Source organism: Temnothorax curvispinosus, unplaced genomic scaffold (genome assembly GCF_003070985.1).
Source record: "Temnothorax curvispinosus isolate PA1 unplaced genomic scaffold, ASM307098v1 QBEX01001498.1, whole genome shotgun sequence".
In the NCBI taxonomy this organism is placed as follows: Eukaryota; Metazoa; Arthropoda; class Insecta; order Hymenoptera; family Formicidae; genus Temnothorax; species Temnothorax curvispinosus.
In genome coordinates this window covers 2,292,931-2,315,253 of record NW_020211278.1, presented here as the reverse complement: position 1 = coordinate 2,315,253, position 22,323 = coordinate 2,292,931, and the positions used below count along the sequence as shown (strand labels likewise).

Sequence of the window (22,323 nt, the reverse complement as noted above, 5' to 3'; positions counted from 1 at the left end):
TAGGTTTATTGCATTTTAAAAAACTATGGCCATCTTACCCGAGTTTACCCTATACCTCTGATTGTGAGTAGTATAGAGATTTCTTATTCACGGAATTTTAATTTGGAGCTCACTCGTCATTGACATTCAAGATTTAAAAATTATTGAAAAAGATTGGCGTCGAATTACGATGTATAATTAAGAAAAATTTGCAAATTGAAATATTTGATATATATTTCAATTTCTCGTTTATCATATTCGAGCAAAAATAGCATTGAAAATATAACAGAATTTTGCATATAGATCTTAATTTGAGTTAAGAATTAATTGTAATATATAATTGATTCAGAATGGAATGTTCAGCACTCCAAATCACCTGTTCTGGAATTCGAGCTTGGTTTACGGGCGCGACCCTCGCTATGCGCAAGCACGTGCATCACCTCCCCACGTGTCGACGCACACGCGCGCATATCCGGCCGAGACATCCTTTGCTATATGAGTCATTAGTGAGGACTCTGTCCGTTGACTAATATGTACATACTGTCCTTTCCGTGATTCTCGAAGACATAAATCATCTTCTCATTTTCCATTCGTCCATTCCCTTGCGTCACTCATAACTTATTCATAAACTTAAGGGAGACAGATAAATAGCTTCAAAATTCAAATTAATCTAATAAATTGATAGCAAAATCTTACTTTTCGGTTTCTTTCCAAAAAAACTTAGTCGGATCTTATTTTTTAAAAATATAATTGACGTGCGGATAGATAGATAATAAAATATCGAATAATTAGAATATGAAATGTTGAAAATTAAAAATGCATGATAAATGGTAGAATAATCTAGTAGAAATGTCATTCGTTAAACAAAGATTAATTCATAATTTTTAAGACGTATGATGATTTTGAAAATATTTTATATGTCAATACAGTATACGATGATTACATTAATATATACAGCGATGACCATGGAATTTGATTATGCAATTCAGCTTCGATGTACATTTCTCATACGTCTCTCCCGCTTATGCGCTCAAACGTACTGTAAATGATAATTGGCAGTTCGGCCGAAATTGTATCTATTTAAAAACACGGGGGTAATATCGAAATAATGACGGGTTATTGAATAAATTACCCTCCATCGCGCGCCGCGCTTTCAGCGCCCATTCTAAATGCAGTAACGTCTCACCGAATAGTTTAACAGAGGTAATAAAAAATAATTGCTATGTGAGTGGCTGTTTCTGTGATGTGGTTCAAGAGATGTAGATCAAAAGCCTGCTCTCTTTTTCTTCTAAATTTTATTCCCCTTTATTAAACGTCAAAATACCTGCACAGTATTGCTCTATTGGCGTGTATATAATAATAACACTCATGCAAAATACTCGGGCATTCTTTCGACGTAATACGTTAATCCTCACACACGTGTGTAAAATAAGTTTGGCAACATGATTTTACATTCATAATTTACCTTTGTGTGTTGTCAATGTAATCATGATGTTACAACATGTTTTCAATGAATATTGCATAATGAATATTAACTGCATAATTCATCAGTCACAAGTATGAGAATATTGTAAGAAGAATAGAATATTCTAATTCGCGTTTTTAACTTTCTTAATTTATATTTGAAGTTTCTATGTGCTTATTAATTAGTTCTGACACAGCAACTTTTCGACTATTCCAAAACTATTAAGTAACAATCTTACGCTGGTTCTTATATAATCTTAAAATATGTATCGATTAATATTTAGCTATATATGATTTTTAGCTTTAATCCATTAATATACATTTTATTAAGTTCATTAGCAACGCATTAGCAACGAAAGATAATAGTATACATATATCCGAAGATCGAATATACGCTGTCCATTTTTTCGCATTAAAAAAATGTATGTTAAACATAAATTTTAAAAAATAAATTGACTTTATTTCTCGATGAATTACTCCTTCATTTCTTCGTGATCTAGAATTCTAGATCTAAAACGTGGTTCGCCTCGATTGAATGGGCGATCATATATTCGTGTAGTTAGAGTCCACCTTAAAGGGGATATACGACGATGTTACGCGTCTGTCTACGAGAGCACTTCTCTTTCATCACCGACATCATCCGAAGCACAAAACGTACATTTTGCTTGTATCATCGTACTTACGAGTTATATTTTTAATGGAGAACGTTAATTATTTGTTATTAATTTCATATATTTATTTAATTAATGATGTTATTATTTCTTTGTATTCTATTTATATGCGTCTTGTTTTAATTATCTATATTTTATTTATTTTTCTCATTAATAGATACTGATAAATATTGGTATGCTGTTTTTTCAATATATGCGTGAATTATATCAAATTTGATCCCTCTTTTAATGAAACAACAATACATTTTTGCGATACCAATTATCGGAGATGTTCAAATATCACAAGTGATTGATATGAATATACAAGCTAATTAATTCTTTTTCAATTAAATTATATTTAATGAACGTGATTTTTAAAAAGTAAAGATATGTTTCCCGCGAATAGGCTTTTTCAACGCAGGATACAATACAAATAAAAATTATGATTCCTTATATCGCGTTAGTAGTTTTTTGATCAACATTATATAAAAATACAAAAATTTAAAAGACTTATAGTACATATTTTATTTTAGTATTTGAGGATTACATATGCACATTATAAGGAAGAAAATGCAACTTTTAAATAGATAATATATATTTTATTCCATTAGTAAATTAATTATTTTGCATATTAACTTAATGACAAACTAATTAATTAAAATGCTAAAATTATTACGGCAAGGATATCGATCGATAATTTCTCATATTTTGCACTAAATTGTCCGTCAAAGAGTGATTAAAATATGACTCATTAATTGGTAATAGTATTATATTTAAATTGAATAAGTAAAGTACAGAATTATAGACATTTAATGATAAATTCAAGATGTACATAAGTAACATTGCCGTTAATTCTGAATTAGATACAATTCGTCGGAAGTACATTCATTTATTTAAAAGAGATATGCTACATTTTTTATTACGTTGGTCTACGCCCCAGTCTCTTACGTTCTGACATAATCCGTCATGGGGTCGCGCACGCTTAGGAGCGCAAAATAGAGGAGTGGCAATGACAAATATAATTGAAGAGAAACTATCATAATGAATAACCCAGCAAGATGATAATTATAGTCGATAAGTATCGCAACTAATTGATAGAAAAAAGTATCGCAAGTAACGATTTAGTTGGGGTAGTTTTAATTAAATCGTTTATGATGATTGCTTACCGTTTAAACGGTGAAAGATAATTTAAGGACATATGGTTGGGAAAGTCGTGATGTATTAAGTTCTTCATCGCATGTTCTAATTACATAAAGAGAAGACGCTGTCCGATGACCGTAACGAACGACAGGAAAGTAAATGGCAAGAAAAAGCTTGCCGTCGTCAATTGACAGCTCTATTTATCTGCGATCCAATCGACCTGTCAACGAACGTAACTGGCCCGTAATTTTCGCCTCTGAACGCGAACATTCAGTGCTGGCAATTCGGAGCAATAAAATTTTCTTCCGGTTGCTTCAAGACGTCGCACAAAGTTATATCATAGTGCAAGAAGGACGTACACGTAAATTCGCATAATTTCGCGAACGTGGACAAGTCAATCTTCAAATCTCTAACACATATCGGTAACAATTTTTAGGTCAATAGAATGATTTAATAAGAAAATGACTTATTGCTTTTTTTTACAGAAAAATGTGATACGCATATTTTAATAAAAAGTGAAGAATACGTCTTGTCTATATAATATTATATTGATTTAATTGACATATGTAAAAATTTACAATTTTATAAAGAAAAGTTTAGACAAATAAAATCATTTTCATGATCTATACTACTACTGAATATAAACTTTCTTTCGATTAAAAATTCTTAAAATAAGAAGTAAATATCTCTTTTTGTATCAAAATTTCCAGATATAAATTATTCTTTTAGCAAAAATTATGTTTTTGAACTTATGAACATTACTACACATAATTCCGACCTGAGTTAATTAGAAATTTAGGGCTCAGGATTACGCTATTAATAGCTCGATGAATAGTAACGCTGGGGGTTACTGTCCTGTGCTGAATTTACTATCAAGGGTGTATTCAAATCCGCAAGGGTGTACGCACTCACAACCCAAGTAGTATCAAAAAGAGAGTAAGGTTTAATCAGTCGAAGGAGTTTAATTAAAACGAATCCCATGCACTATGTTCTCGTATCCCTTTTTCCACACAATTTCAATTAATGATGACATTGATATCCTTGTGCAACATATTGAATATACTGTAGGGTATGTAGCGATCTTTCATAAATTAATCACATTTTGCATAAAATGAAAGAAATTATAAAATATTAGGAAGTATAGAAATATCATATAGATATCTAGAAAAATTGAAGATTTTTTACAAATTATTTTATTTTATCATTGCAATTTATATATTATATATGCATTTTATATTATTACTGAAACGTTTATCTTCTAAGAACGTTTCAACCAAACTTTTATAGACGAAAATAATATATACTAATGATAATAAATAGAATACAAGTTTAATCGAATATAGCTTTAATTTTTCATTAAAAAATGTTGACATTGATATTAAACGTAGTTAGTTAATTTTTAATTAAATTGAATTGAATTAGGAAGAAGTCAAAATTTTAATTAATTAATCGTTTAATTAAATTTATAATCTCAATATTATAAAAATTTTTTGAAAAATTTTCTTCATGTCGCAAAATTGACATTATTTTCGGTATTATCTGTATATATAATATATCAATAATATCAATGCGAGAGCATGCGGTTACTTCTCCGCACTCCTCGTCGATTCTCTTCTCTCGTCCATCGCCTGTGGTCACGCGCCCCGCGACAACCCGGTTTATCGGGCAACGCCCAGATACGGGCGTAGGGGCTTGAAATATCGAATCTCCACCCCCGTCTCCCCCGCTTCCTCGTCGGGAATGTCCGCGTCGTCGGCGTGCCCGCGGCGCGTTGCTATTTTTGGATTTCCATATTTCCACCTTCCATCATTCGACTGTCGCAAACATACCCAGAGATCCTCCGGTGTTACCGGACCGCTGAGGCGGAGCTAGGGAATTGTCAAGTATGAGCGATTGACAAAGCAAAATGCAAAAATCGTATAGATAATAATAATTTGTAAATTTGAGGACTACAAATTATAAGGTCACTTTTATTTTAATTTCTCCAATCTTAATTTTTTTGATTTTTAAGGTGATAATCTAAAATCTTTTAAGGGAAAAAGGACGATTTGAAAACAAACGTTCTATCAATTTTAATGAGATACAGGTATCGGTCGCGACCGCACTGTGGAGACCCGGTAATGAAGGAGCGCGAGTAATTTACTCGAACGATTATCGGCGAGAATCGCATTAAATTAATTAACGGCATCATTAACGAGATTCCTCGCCTAATCCGTTCCTCGCGTTACCATCGCGCGCACTTGCTCGGGGATGATGTTTTTGCCTCGTCGTTATCGGGGGAACGAGCTTCCGCTCGAGCTTTACGCGCGTGCATCTACGTCCGCACGCGCGCGCCAAAGTGCCCCTTTTTGCGGAGCACGGTAATTAATCGTGTGCGTCACGCCCTGGTGCCTGGAACGACTCATCACGGATTAATCCCCTGACGTGAAGCTTTTATGTTTTCGACTGTTGGATTAGTTTTTGTTTATTTGACAGTTGTGTGTGCAAGCTCACAATGTACGCACGCGACGAAACCGAGAGTGCTTACATTAGTCTCGAAAAAACTATGATAACAAATAATGTTATACCCAATAATTGGCGATAGCTCGAAATTAATCGAAAAAGAATACATATACTATTCTTAAGGTCTGTAAAATGATATACAATCGTTCAAATTGCATGGCATGAAGATATGTGTAATAATTAATATGAATATATTAATGTGATATAATGAAGAAATTTGTATATTATATTGATTCAATGTATAAAAGTCAATTTAATATACGCTAATATTACAGTTATTGTTATTAACATTGGTTTTGAGAAATGGATTATAGGTGCTGGTCATTAAATCAATTTTAGTGATAGGGAGGGACCAACTTTACAGGGATAAAGAAGGCTTCTGCAGTATTGCAGAAGTCTCGGTATAAATCTCTACGGAGTTAAGTTAGTGAGACAGTTGAGACTTTACCAGACGCCGCCCCTTTGAGCGGTCTGGCAGTTGTAGTCGTTTCGTCGTCGCGAATTTAATGAAAATGCCTTTAATTATAGCTGACAGCTCGATCGTGCCGTACCACCTACGTGTTGTTCTAGCCTGCGTGTTTACGCGTTCGTTCCCCACGCGTGCTGTCACGTTGAAAATAACGGCTCCCTATCTCTCCCTTACAACTATCAATGCGTTAAGTACAGATGCGTAGAAAAATGTAGATAGCGCGATATTTACAATTCTGCTAATGGACTCGCTTTATTCAACGTAGTACGCATCTCATAATGGAAAAAAGCGAATGAATGAAAATTGGGGATAAAATCTTTAATACAATATGGATCAACGTCTATACATATTACACATACAACATACATATATATGTATATAATCTTATATTTATGTACATATACACAATTGATATAAAGATACAGAACGTGAAGTGTAGATATTATTTGTTATTAAATAACATATAAAAATTGTTAACATTTTCGCGAATAGGGATATCGCGGAATTGATAACATATCTTTCTTTGGTTTGTTACTTTTGATTTTTTTCATTATGTTTTTATGGTAGATGTGTGTCCATCTATGATATTTTTCAAATTGGTTACAGTGAATGAAGTAGTCCTCGAAATTTGCGAAGTATAACGTGTTAAAACTGATATGAAATCTACGTCGATATACATATTGCCATTTTGCATTATCAAACCCGTTGAGAAGTATATTGCAAATCAAGTCATTCACGAAATAGATTACGAAGTCGCAAGGTATAATTCCTGTGACAATATTCGCTGTCGTTTGATGAAGACGTTGAGAGGAAGTGTAATTTACGTGATTTGCATAACAGTTACGTCTTGCATCACCCGCCCGGCGCTTTTCTGATCTAGCGTTACGTCGCGATCTCTTCGCTTGTACCGGCGTCTTGTGTTTTCTCCGGGTGATTTATTCAAGGCGCCGCCTTTGCGCCCTTCTTCGCGTAACGGGGCTGTGCAACCGTTGCCAGTTTCGATGTTGTTATATATGCGCGAATGGGTATGCGTGCGTGTGCATACGTACGTGTATATGCACAGGGCTATCCGGGAAATCTCGTGTAAAGTCCGGCGACGCCCGTGTGTTAAAACGTGGCGCGAATATATACGTGTGTGCGGTTATCGATTGCTCCCCAAAGCCTACTTTCCGCGAGCGCTTATTTATTTACGGCGCGACACGATATATTTCGAATCGACGTTCGAATATACGTTACGTGGGAATCGCATAAGGTTTTATTTTCTTCGTTGGAATGCAGTTTGTAACCACTATCGGTATCCTTCACGGCGAGTGTAATCAGTAACGTATAGTTGCTTTATAGATATTATTATGTGATTCACGTATATGTGCATATAAGTATGGAACGATATGCGAATAGTGCATAAGTGCATAACAGAGTGAATTTAATTTTCACTTTTTTCGATGTAGGAAAATCATAGAAATATATTTTGCTGAGTTTTTATGTTCGAATAAATGTAAAATCGAATTATTATATTTAAATTGATAAGTAAATTGATAAATAAAATATAAATTTATCTACTAGATTAATAATTTATGTTTATTCTAGTATACGTTATTTTAAGGAGTTCCTTCATTGGAATATGTCTAATATATCACTTGGAATAGCTATATCGTAATTATGATTTATATTATAGACTTTCTATAAAGTATCTAGAAATTTGACAATAATATTCGATAAAAATTCAAGGTTCTATGTCACTGAAAATGCATGATGTTTAAACTTAATCATATTTATATGTAGAATGGGAAATAAAATTTCGTAAGCCAATAAGGCTGACGTAAATTTATTTTCAGATATTGGCATATTTATACGTACATAAATTGTCTCCCTATCTCTATAAATTATGTTAAAATGGTGTTAAATTCGTCTGAAAGATAATATAAATTTCAACGAAGAAAACGAAACGCGAGGAAAAGATTTCCGCTACTGCGAAAAGTTATACGTGACAATTAAATTAGTCTAATTTAGATGGCTAATCATTACGATGAATTATTTTTTTCTCTTCTTTCCTTGCGTGGCGAGGAAAATCCGATCGTCCGTGGGGAGAAAGGAAATATTGTACTATCGGCTTGAATGCCCTATATTACGGTTCCAGCCTGTTAAAGGGGTCCATATCCGATCTTATAAAGCGACCAACTTTTCGCCCGTTCGCGTCACAAGTATCCAAGTATATCGAAGTTGCGGTATCGATCAATATTTCTCCAAGTAGAATGACCTGTTTCTCTCCGTCGGATTGCATATCAGTTTTAAAACCGCGTCAGATATTCCGATTCGTCGCGACAGACTGTTACTAGCGCGAAACTCCCGAAATGTCCTCGAAATGTTACGCAGAGAGTTCAAAAAATATATCAGATACTGAGACGATCAATACTTGCACAGCTGTACTAAAAGCTATATTTTCACCGGCTGTGAAGATATTTTGCTTTCCGTTCGATCGATATTTCACGAATCTAGACCGTGTCATCTATTTGAAATGTTTTCCATTTAATATAAACTACTAATAATTGAATGCATAATTATAATGCATAATGAATAATTTATAATTATAATTAATTGTACATATGTTACTCAATCTCTCAGACATTTATAATAAAGTGGCGAAAACGACTGTCTACAAAAGATAATTTATTTTTGAAATACTAATCTTACTGCAATAATTAATAAATTTTGCTCCTGCTTATGTACAAAATTAAGCATTTCGTGCTGTCAACTATATAAGTCAACTATTACAAAATGTAATTGACGTTATTTACTTGTTAAATAGTACTCATACAATATCTATCAACCATTTATTATTTTTATCGATATACTTCCGTAAAATTTTTTATATATCATAATTAGCCCAGAAGTTTCAAGTTTTCTATAAACTTTCCAAGTGACATGTCCGATGAACTCGGGGAATGTAGTATCGGCTCGCATCGGTGCGACAATCGCGAGACACCCGATATGTAATCGAGTGTTTGAACGGGGCTGCTCGCCAGAGTTGAAACCGACCGACCGACCGACCGACGCAAGGTCAGGCGGTGGCCTCCAACTTCCGGTGGTGGTATCCCCGCGTACACACGGGCATGCCGTCATATGTACGCAGACGGAAAAGAGGGCACCCCTTCCCTCGTCGTCGCGCGGCCTATTCCTTTCCTTTATGTCCTTCCTCATTGCCTTTCTCTTTCTCTCCAATCACATCTCTCTCTCTCTCTCTCTCTCTCGTCGACGAACCATACGAGACATAAACGCCGACGAGAATATACGACGAAGCCCACAATAGTGAATAGATACGTATGTTGACAGGCGAGAGATGACAGAGAACTGCGTGTGACACCGAGAAGTACCGACAGGCGGAAAAGCACTATAGAAGTACAACTAGAAGTTCGACCTGGATGGGGTATCGAGATAGACGGGTGGGTTGGACGGTACGGGGAAGGGTGGTATCCCATTGGGTGACGAACTATTGTTTCCGCGCGAATTCATATACAAAGCGATTTTCCGAAGCGCTTCACTGTGCCGCAAAAATACATTCAGACTTCGTAACCGCGGATGACCGGGTTTTTCGAGAATTATGTAGTTCTCCCTTTTGTTGTATTTTTTTAAACATTTTTTTTCTAATACGAGCTACCGTGCTTTTTACATTTTTGCATGCAGACAGAAACTTTACGTGAAAACGTTCGAAAGAGGAACAACTTAAAATGCAATATTTTTATTATATATTTTTTATTGTATTATATTATACATTAAAATGTTCAAATCATAATACACACACGTGCACGTGGTATATGGTTCGGACATTTTTTCAGAATATAGATTATTTATTTACATGACCTCCATTCACTATATTATATAATTTCACATTTTAAAGATTTCTACGGAGATCGTGAAACAAAGGCATACACTGCTGCACATGGAAAAAATATTTCTTTTATATAAATATTTTTCCCAAACAAAAGAAGGTTTTTTAATTTTCATGATTGCACTGACCTAGTTTCGTTCCTGTCAGTATAAAAAGTGATCTATATTGTGTTAGATATAAACGAGATAAAAATACACAAATTATTGATCAGCAACAATGCTAAATCTCGTAATAACTGTTTTCGGATTACTCACTTTATTTAGAGATATTAAAGAGAAAATATATTACGGTGCACAAGTATAATTTATTAAAAAGAATAAAATTACAAATAGACTTCTATCTGGAATTTTGAACTATTCATAGATTGTCTAAAGCGAGGTTCGGTCCATTTCTCCATGGAACAATTTACGAATAGTTGTCGCGGGACACTTTTTCGTTTTGCATCCGTCGAATTCCGGCAATTGCAATCTCGCATGCAACGCGCAACACGGGACACCTAAAAGCGCGCAAAGAAAGAAATAAGCTCTTTACAGTACTTGCTGTGCTCGCTTCTTCGAGCATTCTATCGCGCAATTACTTACTACTGACAGGCAGGTCCAGAAAGAGGTCACCATCACTAGCTAGCGTTGCGCCGTTCTCGTCCTCGCTATATACCTTCATTTCTCGGCGCCTCTCTCTCTCTCTCTCTCTCTCTCTCTCTCTCTCTCTGTCTTTTTTTCTCTTTCTCTCTTTTGCTCATTGACTCTCACGGAGCCATGTACATTGCACTCACCAATGCAACTACTCTCCATGCACTCAACAACTTCTCTTCACGCGGCCTATTTTCGCGAAAATACGCGAGTACATCAAAAAAAGTTCACCCGGAGGCACAGAGCCGACAAATTAAAAGGCAAAAGAAAAAAAAAATTCGATATTTACTGTACTGACCGTAGGTCGCACAAAATAATAGAGTTAGAATACATGAATAGATAAGTAAATGTATTTTCTATATTAATAACCCATTTTATAATAAGAGACATAAAATTTGACGAATCACATTTTATAAGTAATAGTTTTATCTCTGTCGTCTTTGTATATTTTGCAAGAAACGGAATATTTAACAATGTAAAACGGAATATTTAGCTGAGTATAGGCAAGGGTCTGTGAAAAAGGAAGTGACGAAAGAATAGAACGTCGAGCGAGGATGAGAGAAGTGAAAAAAATTCTTTTACATAGAAACACGCACTTCTTTTCCCTTCCTCTTTTTCTTTCTTTTTTTCTCTCTCTCTCTCTCTCTTTCTATCATTTCCCTTCCTCTCTATTTCTTTTTTGCTCGCTTCTTTTTTACTCTCTCATCTACTCGTAATTCCCGGGGAAATAGAGCTCACACATTTCAAGAACGCATTCGTTTCATACGCGCGTGTGTCACGCTTCGTCCGTACGGACGTGCGTGTCTCTCGGATGCACCACGCGTGCTCGATGCACTTTGCTCGACGGCGCTTCATCGACGACGACGATTCGTGTGAGTTTCGCAAGAAGCACGCAACGATGAGAGAGCGTCCTTTTTATCCGATAATTCCCGCGCGTTTCCCGCATTGCCCTTTCTCATATAAAATATAGCTCTCCCCCGGATTTTTCCCATTTTTTTTTCCTCTCGTTCCGACGGAAACAAAATCTCGCGGCGAGATATATCTTTGCTCTGCATCGAAACTCCACTTTGGGCTCGCACAGAGCGAGCGCGGCCTTTTGTTCCCGGTAAAATGACGGAGATTTTTGTGTAAATATCCCAACGTGTGTATATACCGCGCTGAAAGCATTCTTCTGTTATCGTCATTTCAACGTGCGTACCTAGTTGCGTTCTGCTCCGTAAATTATAATCGACGTCGTCGGCAATATATATCGTATATGCTCGAATAGGTTGCAATAAATATCTCGATTATTGCGAAACCGTTTATTACAGTGGATATATCGACCTATAATGGACTGGGAAATACAAAGCTGAATATTACTTGCTAATACATCAGAGAGTACATTTTAAAGAACGATAAACTGTAAAGAATAATAAAAGATTAGAACGCAATTTTTTAAGTATATATTTTTATACAACTCTCAAAAATGCGTTTTTTAATTCGATTCTGCATCGATAACAGGTAAATTGTCACTTGCACGTGCATTAAGAGTTTAGTTGTGAGCTCATAAACGAATCAGTAAAAATCAGTAAAAATGACATTTGCTTTGATCCTCATAAATCAAAACATCGCGCGTTATCAAGATGAGATAAGGAATGCCAAGAAATTGCCGAATGCAAGCTGCATTTGCGCGCATCGTCACTCGCGAAATCGTGCGTTCGCTCGTGCATTCGAGGATTCCTACCCGACTGCGCGCGCGAAATGAATAAGAGCAAAACTAATGATGCGGCGAGAGATTCGGGACAGTAACGGTTCCACCGTCACCGGCACACGCGGCACTGCTGAATAACTGTCAGTGCCGGCGGCGCGCGAAGAAAGAGTCTGTGCGACTCGATGAGAACGCGGACTCCCGCGAACTCGTCGCCTCTCGTTTGTCTCTCCTGCATTCGCGATGCAATGGCCGCGATGCTTTTAGCCGGCGAGTGCGAAGAGTGCAAAAAAGTATGCATTTATTTTCTGAAGAAGAATACGGGGCCACGTGATCAATTTAAATTGAAATCAATTTTTTTCTTAGTTAAAGGCAATGCTTTATTTCTGCCTTTCATTAATTGTAAGTGTCTAATAAAATTCCTTGTCGTAGTTTTGGTTTCACGCTTTCTTTTTATTATTATGAAACTTTCGTATTTCCAGGGTTATTACAAACCTTCTACATCTTTATTACAGTAATAATCTGGAGAGAATTATTTTATGTGACGTAAAGATAATTTTCTTATTATTTTTTACAATGTCGAAGATTGAGGCTTATGCTTTACTGAAGCTAAGTAATTAGCGTGTTATAAGTGAAGTTTTACGGTGCACTAATACAGCATTTGGTTATTATTTATTATTGGTTATTATTTATTCATTTATAATAGGCAATGATTATCTTTATTCTAATCATAACTCTTATAATAAAAAGATATTAGAATTAATCTCGCAAGATTACTACAACATATTCATGCACCTGCTTTTTAACGTAACTCTCCGTTATTCGGTGTGTTCTTACTGAAATCACATCAAGCATTTTACATTTGTCACGAGGGTTTGTGTTTACTTACAACACAATGTGTAAACAGATGCATCGTTTCACGCACGTTGGAAAAATTTTTTGTTCCACTTGTTGATTCGACTCGCATTCGAGTGTAGGGGGCACATGTTATTTTGAACGGTTGAAGGCTTGTCGTTCGTTTTAATAACCTTGTTACACGGCGTTTACTATCTATGCATGTTAATCGAATTATTTTCATTACCATTCGAAACAAATTGATTGAAAGAGCGACTGCATCGGTGATATTCGCACAGTGTAATATAATCGTTTTTGCTAAAAACTGCTCGATCTCTCACAGTAATTTGAAACGCCTATCGCGTCGTGGTGTTTGATGATCGCGCATATTAATGATCGCGAAATCGTGAAAACGAAGAGCGCTGGGCGTTGTTTACACGTAATTTACATCGACGAATTCGCGATCTTTTTATTGGCGACACACACAATTCTATTTGCGTTTTCAATTGAAAAGCGTCGTAACTGTACTATATATAATCGCCGTTTTTTAATTACGTTACAAATTTTTCTGATAATTGATACTTTACGTCGAAAAAACGACGCGTAACTTTTCTCCGTGCTGGGTATCTCTAATTTTTGATATGTAACTTCTTGATTAGTAATTTAAATCGACCTCTTCTTTTCGTTGCATACTTTTCCATTCGATCCGACGACTTTCGGAAAGCCGATTTGGAAAGCCGCTGTGGTTTCTATTCCATTGGTGTAGTGCGGTTTCTCCTTTATTGTATTCATGACGTCACACCAGTCGTTGACTATTCGTAAGCGCCGGAATACGCTTACGTGCGAGGGAAGTGGCATAACAACTCGACATTAAGAGCCGACAGAGCGGACAGCTAGTCAGTTTTTGACTGACGTGTCCTCCAATTTAGTATTTAACGATAAGGCCACAGAAAGCGTTGCAAAAATGGACTTGGGAAAATCAACGAAGCGAACCGACGCAGAAAAAGGGGAAATAAAGAAAAAATTTGATTTACATTTTTAAAATTTATATATTCCTCACAGATTACCCGAATGAGGAGAGTCACATTTCACATTCGTTTACGCAAATAGCGTCATTATTGGAAATATAAAGAAATGCCATTCTCTCTACTTTTGTTACTGTATATAAGTGATAAAATGATATAAAAAATTGGAAGTGTAAATACCGTTTTATTCTGAATAATTTATAAAAGCGCTGAAAAGTTTCGGTATAAGGGTGTTACGTTACGTACAGACCGTGTGGTGTGACTTATCATTGAATTATTGTACGGATCGATATATTGCAGTGAGGTCACCTATTTCTTATTTTAAATTTTTAGAGAATAGTATCGAATACACACTATCTTTTTATAGAGTGGAGCGAATACTCATTTTTTTTTATATTTAAGTAATTATTTGTATAGATAGTGACATTTAATTGTTCGGATATTACTTAAATCATTGATAATAAGTTATTACATGAGTCACTACATCAAATTATTCGTATAGAGATATTTTTTCGAATATGTAGATATAGAATAGTATCAAATTATTCGAAATGAATAGAAAATATTATTTTCTATCCATATAGGAATAAAAGAAAAAATCCTAATCAAATGTTTTAGAATAAATTCATTGAGCTGCAGTTAGCCGGATTGACCTGGAGTTTAATAGTGTAATAAAAGAAATTTTATTAACGAGCGTAAATAAAGATTCTTTAATCCGACGCGATCACCTCACGTCATAGTCGTCAGGAATGATTGACAGCAGGGAGCTGAGTGCGAGTTCGCCCGAAATCGTCGTTTCGGCTTGACAGGATGCGACAGCCGAGGGAAAGTTCGCTTCACGCGTGTCTGACAAGCGCCCGCTGTTTCCACTGCGAGTTCTCTCGCGCGGCGAGAAGGGAAATCGCGTTTCGCGACAGGCACGGGAAGCAGGCCGCAGGCCGCAGGTGTGTGTGTGTGTGTGTGTGTGTGTGTGTGTGTGTGTGTAGAAACGAGAGACGCGACTTACGTCATCGCGTCCCTCGCGGATCGAATATTGGATCGGCGCAGCGCGTTGTTACGACCGGCGAACAAGGCCGGCGAAATAACAGGAAGCCGGCCGGCCGTATCGATATGTGCACACGCGCGGCGCTTGACAGGATATTGACGTACCGTGCTCTCTTTCTCTCGTCTTCTTCTTCTCTTTCTCTTCTGTGCTGAAACCTCCGCTTGGATAGTTGACATTCGCATATTCCGTTCTCGCTCGTGTTCGCGGCCAACGAGGCCAAAATGGAAAAATCGATGCTGTGAACAAGGTCGCGCGTCATCCCCGTAGACCTATAAACCTTTCAAGAAAGAGCCGCAGAGCGGCTCTTTCAATTAAAACTTTTCGTTCTATCAATTAAAATCCCATAGGATGATATTAATATTGAGCATACCTTTCGTAATGTTTTTTTTTTTAAGCAAGTATCATGCAGAAGAGTAATAAAAGAATTTTGGAATCGATATATCTTTGACAAATTACAAGCATTGTGATTATTATCGCGCGTGTTTTAATATAATGCAGTATAATATCATAATATTGTAATAACAATATTATACTAATTTTAGAATTGATTATTGTTAATGCTGATTTTCAAATACAATATCTCTGAATACGATTTTATGATTAGCAAAATGCCAAAATGAGGATTAACCGAAGCTAGAAATGTCTAATTAAACGCTTTAATTTTATCATAAATGATAATTAAGCACTAATAATAATTCTATTTATATTTAGTGTTGTCTTGTCCAAATATGGCAAACGTCAAAATAAACGAATAATAAGCGAGAAAATGACATCAATTTACATGACATCGCTCATTCGACAATAAACTTTATATAGTTTAATCTTAAAATCTCAAATCTTTAATTTGATAAATTCGAGAAAGTTAAAAATACATTATAATGGATAAAAAAATTTGACGTAAATGTTTCAAGAATTTTTGTTTTTTTTAATAATAAATCTGCAATTATTATAATTATTGAACAATTTTATTTTTTTTGTGAATTCCAATGCGTTGAAATGATAATAATTTTTTATCTACATCTTTTTCTATTTCAGGCAGTTTATATTAAAGATTGACATTCTTTGCTTTACAAATATGTGCAATGCTACTGTCTCGGTATTTGTTGCTCGGTATAAGTTCTCTTAGGAGATTTTATATCGTGGAGCAAATAATATAAAATTCTATCTCACCCCTTTCTTTCTTCTGTACATTGCAAGTCTCGATATAATAAGCAATAATAAAACGTTTTTACCGTCGCGATTGATCGCCTAATACGCTTGTTTATTTTTATGCGCCGACATTTAACTATATTTATGTTTATGTTGCGAAATATTATATACCGCGGATATAATTATAATCATATTGTTATACCAATATGTATATACTTATTTAAGAGATAATATTTAATAATTTTTAGGTGAGAATATTAAGATTTTATATTACTTTATTTAAAAATTTCTATATTATTTAGATATTAATTATTGACTGCGAACATTTATTAGAAAACACGTTAGGAAGTAGCAACGAATTTGTTTATTTATCAAAATATGTAATTTTGACAATTACTTTAATTAAAGATAAATAAAATTGGGTCTCTTGTTTTTAATTGAAGATATTTTCTCTAACATTAAGAATTTTTAAATTATTTTTTCATGCGTAAGCTCTGTTTTCTATTCTTTCTTATTATTACTATAGTTAAATGTCGGGCATCGTCTACAACAGACGATGATTAGTGGAACAAAGCCGCCCAGTTCCTAATCTCCGTCTGGAACAAGCACGAGTGTGGTACCACACTGGGAGCTGTCTAGTAGTGGGGACTCGAAAAGGGACAAGGGGGGGAGCAGAATGACGTTTAGAACTGGAAGGGAGTCAGAGCCGGTGGAAGGAGACCATCCGTCCATGGTCGTAGGAGAAGGTTGTGGTAGGTCGCGACGGCAAAATGGCCGGTCTGGATGGTTACCCGGGAAACCATCTGGGCGGTGCTTGGCGTTCACGAGAGGCGGAGCATGATGGCCTTGGCGGCCATTATGGTTCTCCACTCCGAGAGATATCGCCACCTGGTGAGCGTCCCCCGAAACCAAGGGTTAAAACCAGCCTTGGTACCGGGAATATTGCTACTACCCCCCCGGGACCGTCTGGGATACGAATGGGCGAGGGATCGCTCTTCGATTCTGGGATAATTCTCGTGCTCTGGGATAGTTCTGGGATCTCTCTGTCATGTGTCGTAAGATAGTTTATTCTGGTCATTCGAAAACTGGTCATTCCATTTGCTCAAGTTTCCTTCCCTAAGAGACACGATATACGGCTGATACGAAGATTATCCCGACGGCTTGTATAAACTGTACTTCTGCTTGATTTATTTAACATCGTCAATAAATTGCTAATAGTTCATATCGCTATACTAGAGAAAGTAAAGAAAAGACTCTCCCTGCATGCCGTCACCGATTTCGATCAATAGACTGCGGATGTATCGATGAATCGCATTAACACACAGTACTACTTTTTTAATTATATAACGCTTTTGGAAAGAATTGATTAAAACTACGAAAATTACTTTTACTCTTTCAAAATAATGAGGACAATTGTTCTGTCATTATCTACTCTGTCCAATCGACACAATTTTGTTGGATTCACATTGGCTATTCTTACTTCTCTCTCTGAAAAAGTAAAAATAAATTACTACATTATAATAATTTACTATAGGTTTTGCTACAAAATAGTAGTCAGAGTTAAATTAAATGTCAAGTCTATAATATTCATTTAAATAAAACTCTAGCGAAACAACGAAAGTGATAATACGCTTAACAGGACTCACGGTTCTCCAAATTCACATGCTAAAGCGATTCTCGCAGTTTTTTAAATCTTCATTAATATTTGCAACACATCTCGGCGTTGCAACGCGAATTCTTGATAAACCGGGGAGAGCTTCGTCGCGCCTTGGATTACGTCATCCGGGCGGCATCCCCGATGCGCGGTGAATCCGGACGCGCGGGACACGGAAATATAGAAGAGAGATTCCTGCGAAAACGGATTACAATTCCTGACATAGCCCCGCGCCGGTGCCGAATACCCCCGCGATTCGGATTGCATGCCAGCAGCAGCGCCATTAAACGCATCGAGCGAGCGAATGGGCGAGCGAACGCGCGAGATTACGTTATTATTAATCATCCGTGTATGATCGTTTACGCGGCGCGTCCCTCGCCTATTATTAACGGCCGTTGCGCTCCGTAGATATTTACTTATTAATTAGCCGATTAACGTTTTGCAATTATGCGCCGTCACGCTCCACTCACGTACCCGGAAATCGCGCCTCGCTCGTACCTCATCTCGCGTTTCTTCGATTAATAACGGCTACGAATTATTATTGATGTCAGCGATGTGTCACGGTACCGTAGTCGGAGTCTGGAAATGGCCGGCCCGCCATTCCCAAACACATCAATTAATTTTCTGCGGTCATACAAATGCAAATTTATACACTACGCGGTTTTTTTTCGATCCCGGAAAGATAAGCGGCATCGATCGATGCGTTAATAGATAGTTATACAATTATTAGATATATTACTGGCGCCGGCAAATTGAGTCATCGCATGTCTCTATTATTACTTGCAGAATATCTTTCTGATCTGTACTTTTTGTTGAATAATTCCATTTTAATGATATTTTATTTTTACATTCTTGCAAGGCACTTTCTCGCATTTAAAACACTTGGCATGTTTTATCTCATGTCTTATATGCGGTATAATTACAACGCACTGCTGATCATACACGGTATTAGTCAGATACCGAATTGAGTATTTGCGGTCACGCCGCGGCGATTTCTATGAGCGCACTCCGCTCGTAAATGCTGATTTATCAATTAATTGGCTGACGCCCCGTGACCGCATTGAGTCACGCTCTCCCCTTATGATTACGATGACCCCAGTGCGCCAGACAGGCGAAGGGGTGGTATGTCATACGATATTCCAAGGGAATTTAGAACCGGATACCTCGATGCGAAGTATTAATCTGCAAATATAACGCATACATTCTTGCACTGATCTGAAATAATCTTTTTCATCGATATCATGCGAACACATTTCCCATGCATAAAGGCGCCAATATCTTATTTTTCAATTACTTTATAATATAAGTGATCTTAACGTTAACAGAGCTTGAAATTTTGATGGTAAATATATACTTTGTGTCGAAATTTGGGGGAAATCGGAAATAGGAGACGTTTATTTAAATTTACGTTATAATACAGTAGGGCGTGCGCTTTCACAGAGGCCACGGAACACGGAATGACTATCCGTCATTTGAATCAGCTCCCCACGTCCGAATTTCGGTCGCGTTGACAAAGCCTGAGAGTAAACCGAGCGTGCGGATCGTGCTACATTCCGCTTCCTGAACCCCCTCGTTATCCTGACAGGCAGCACTTTCTGCTTCAGGCCAGAGGTTATGAATAATACATATTAATTGCGTTATTCCTATATACCGTCTTCTCTCCCTTTGTATAAATATCAGCATATTCGAGACAATCTCACCATCGACGCGTTAATTCGTTGCGTGTGTTTCGGGAGGAACGCGAAACAAGAGGCTCGATAAGAGCGTATGAATATCACGATAATAGGCGTTGATAATTAACTGGTGGCTGTTACTGTGGATAGCTGAAAAGGTTCCGCCCCGTGCACCGTTCGCATGATAACCGCTCGTTGAGAACGGTTTAATCCTTAATCCCTCGTGATTCCGTGGAATAAGTAGAACCTGCACAGATTTCACTTCATTATGTAGCATTTGTTTTGGAACAACGGACACATTACAATTTAAAAAATGACTATGTAGAGAATTATTTTCCTAATGCTGTTTAATTGAAATGATTATTTGCGAAATGTTTTTTGTACCAAATTTCTCACAGAAATATGCTTGGATATTATATATCAGAGCACGAAAATATTATTAAAATGTTATTATTAATTATTATAACTAGAAAAATAGATATATGTATAAAGATACATACCTATTTAACATTATATTATCAATTTGTATTGTCAGCTCACTTTCGTTAAGTGCTAAAATATAGAGGCTTTGTCTCTTGACCAGTTGCTTCAATATATTACATTTGCATTTAATATAAGCGTTCGATCATATGCTTGCAGATCCTCGTAGAGTACGACGACGTAGAGTGGCAAAGGAGGGAGTGGCTGTCACCACATAGGGATGCCGTATTCTCCTTCTTTCTCATTGAACGAGGTCTCTACTGGGCCGAACGACCTGACCCCAGGCACGCCAGTCTCATCCCCATCGATCATCACAATCACGCGAACAATAACCACCATCAGCACCGCATTAACGGGAAACCGCTCAGGGGCGCCACGGCGGTCGCCGACACCGTTGCTTGGCCAGCTCTCGTAAGTATAAATAAACTGTATCTATTGTTTTATGAACGTTGTTACGAATTCTTGGACAACCTTGCTTCGTTTTTTTCTCAACGAAAGAAAAAAAAATACATCGAGGCATTGATTAATTTCACCATCATTTAAGGAGGTTCTACAGATAATGGATGTATCTAAAAATTGGAAAAAACTTTATGGACGTATAAATTGAGATGCGAGAAAAGTGCTCGAAAAATTTTAGCATCGGTTACCGTGTAAAAATTTGCAAAAATGAATTTTGAAATCACAGTTTTTAACATAAGCTACATATGGCAGAGGGGCTCTTGGAGACAGGAAACGAGATATTAATTATATAAAGGCGACCTACCAGAGATTCAAAAAACGGAGCTCTTATAGATCTTAATCTAAGCTTTTCAGAAATATCGAGAAAAACAAGGGTTATCGCGTAAAATTTTGTAATATTGGCTATTGAAACAGGCCATATCACAGTTCACGTAGCGTGCTTCGAATAACAAGGGAGATTTGGCAATGTCGCAGCGACTGCACCCGCGCGAAAAGTGTACAGCCAGTACAGCACCACAGTATGACAGCACCTCAAACTTAAGCACCTAACGTTTACGAGCGCTTTCGGAGAAGTACTCGCTCTAGAATTATGTGAAATTGTGAAATAACCACGGTCATATGAGCAGAACTGTCAAGTTCGCGACGTTACCACATTTTCTTTCATTATAAGCCGCCAGAGTCAAAGGAGCACTTACACGATATTTTTAATTATTCCTCGCTTCGACTAATATGGGTATGATATAAGCTCTAACGTCATCAAAATTCACGAAAATGTTTTATAAATACTTAGAATCGATGAATTTAAAGATTTTCTCTTCATCTCTCAACTGACTAGAGAGTACCTGTAGAACCTCCTTAATATTTTACTTTACAAATTAAATTGCAAGGAGATATCAAATTCTAAAAGGAGAATTAAAATTGAATATTAAAAATAAATAGAGACTTTTCTTCTTAAATCTTCGTTAAACATGACTTCGAAAGCGAAAGACAAGTTCTTTTTCTTTTACACGTATTACAAATGACAGAACTTTCTTGTCTTGTTCAGAAATGTAGATTAGAAAAATTATACAATATTTTCGAGAAAGTATTTTTATGAGAATTGTTTTTATCAAACATCATGCGATACACGCATAATACAATATAATTCACGCATTAAATTCCGGCAATAATCTGTCACGTGTGATTTCCTTCGAATTATACAGAAAAGCCATCACGATTTACCATTTTTAATGCATATCTCTCATATTTTAACGATGATAATTGAGGAATGCTCGCGATCCTATTCGAATATTAATCAGTTCGTGGTTAATTAATGAAATACTCAATTCTTCATTTCTGTTGAATAAATTTTATAATCGACACAATTCGACCGCTACAAAACAGACTGCCGCATGTTTCATTGGCTCGGCGCTCTTTTTCTCATTAAAATTTTAATGCTTCAATTGAGTGAGCTTAATTATTTTGCGAAGACTCAACGACGCAAAAATAATTACATCTATATAATTTAAAATTTTTGCCTTCTCTACACGGTCTTTATAAAGGGATTCTAACAGAATGCAACGTTGTATAAATATCACTAAAATATCATTACCGTGACT

General features: G+C 36.3%; 1 protein-coding gene across 3 annotated transcripts in view; it reads left to right on the top strand.

The window, feature by feature from the left end:
* Nucleotides 1-22,323, top strand: part of LOC112465069 (probable JmjC domain-containing histone demethylation protein 2C) — a 286,220-nt gene that overhangs the window by 27,027 nt on the left and 236,870 nt on the right. For all 3 annotated transcript variants that reach the window (XM_025032457.1, XM_025032450.1, XM_025032444.1), the window contains exon 2: nt 20,426-20,677. In XM_025032457.1, the coding sequence (XP_024888225.1) occupies nt 20,426-20,677 (252 nt within the window). The remainder of the gene's footprint in view (nt 1-20,425; nt 20,678-22,323) is intronic.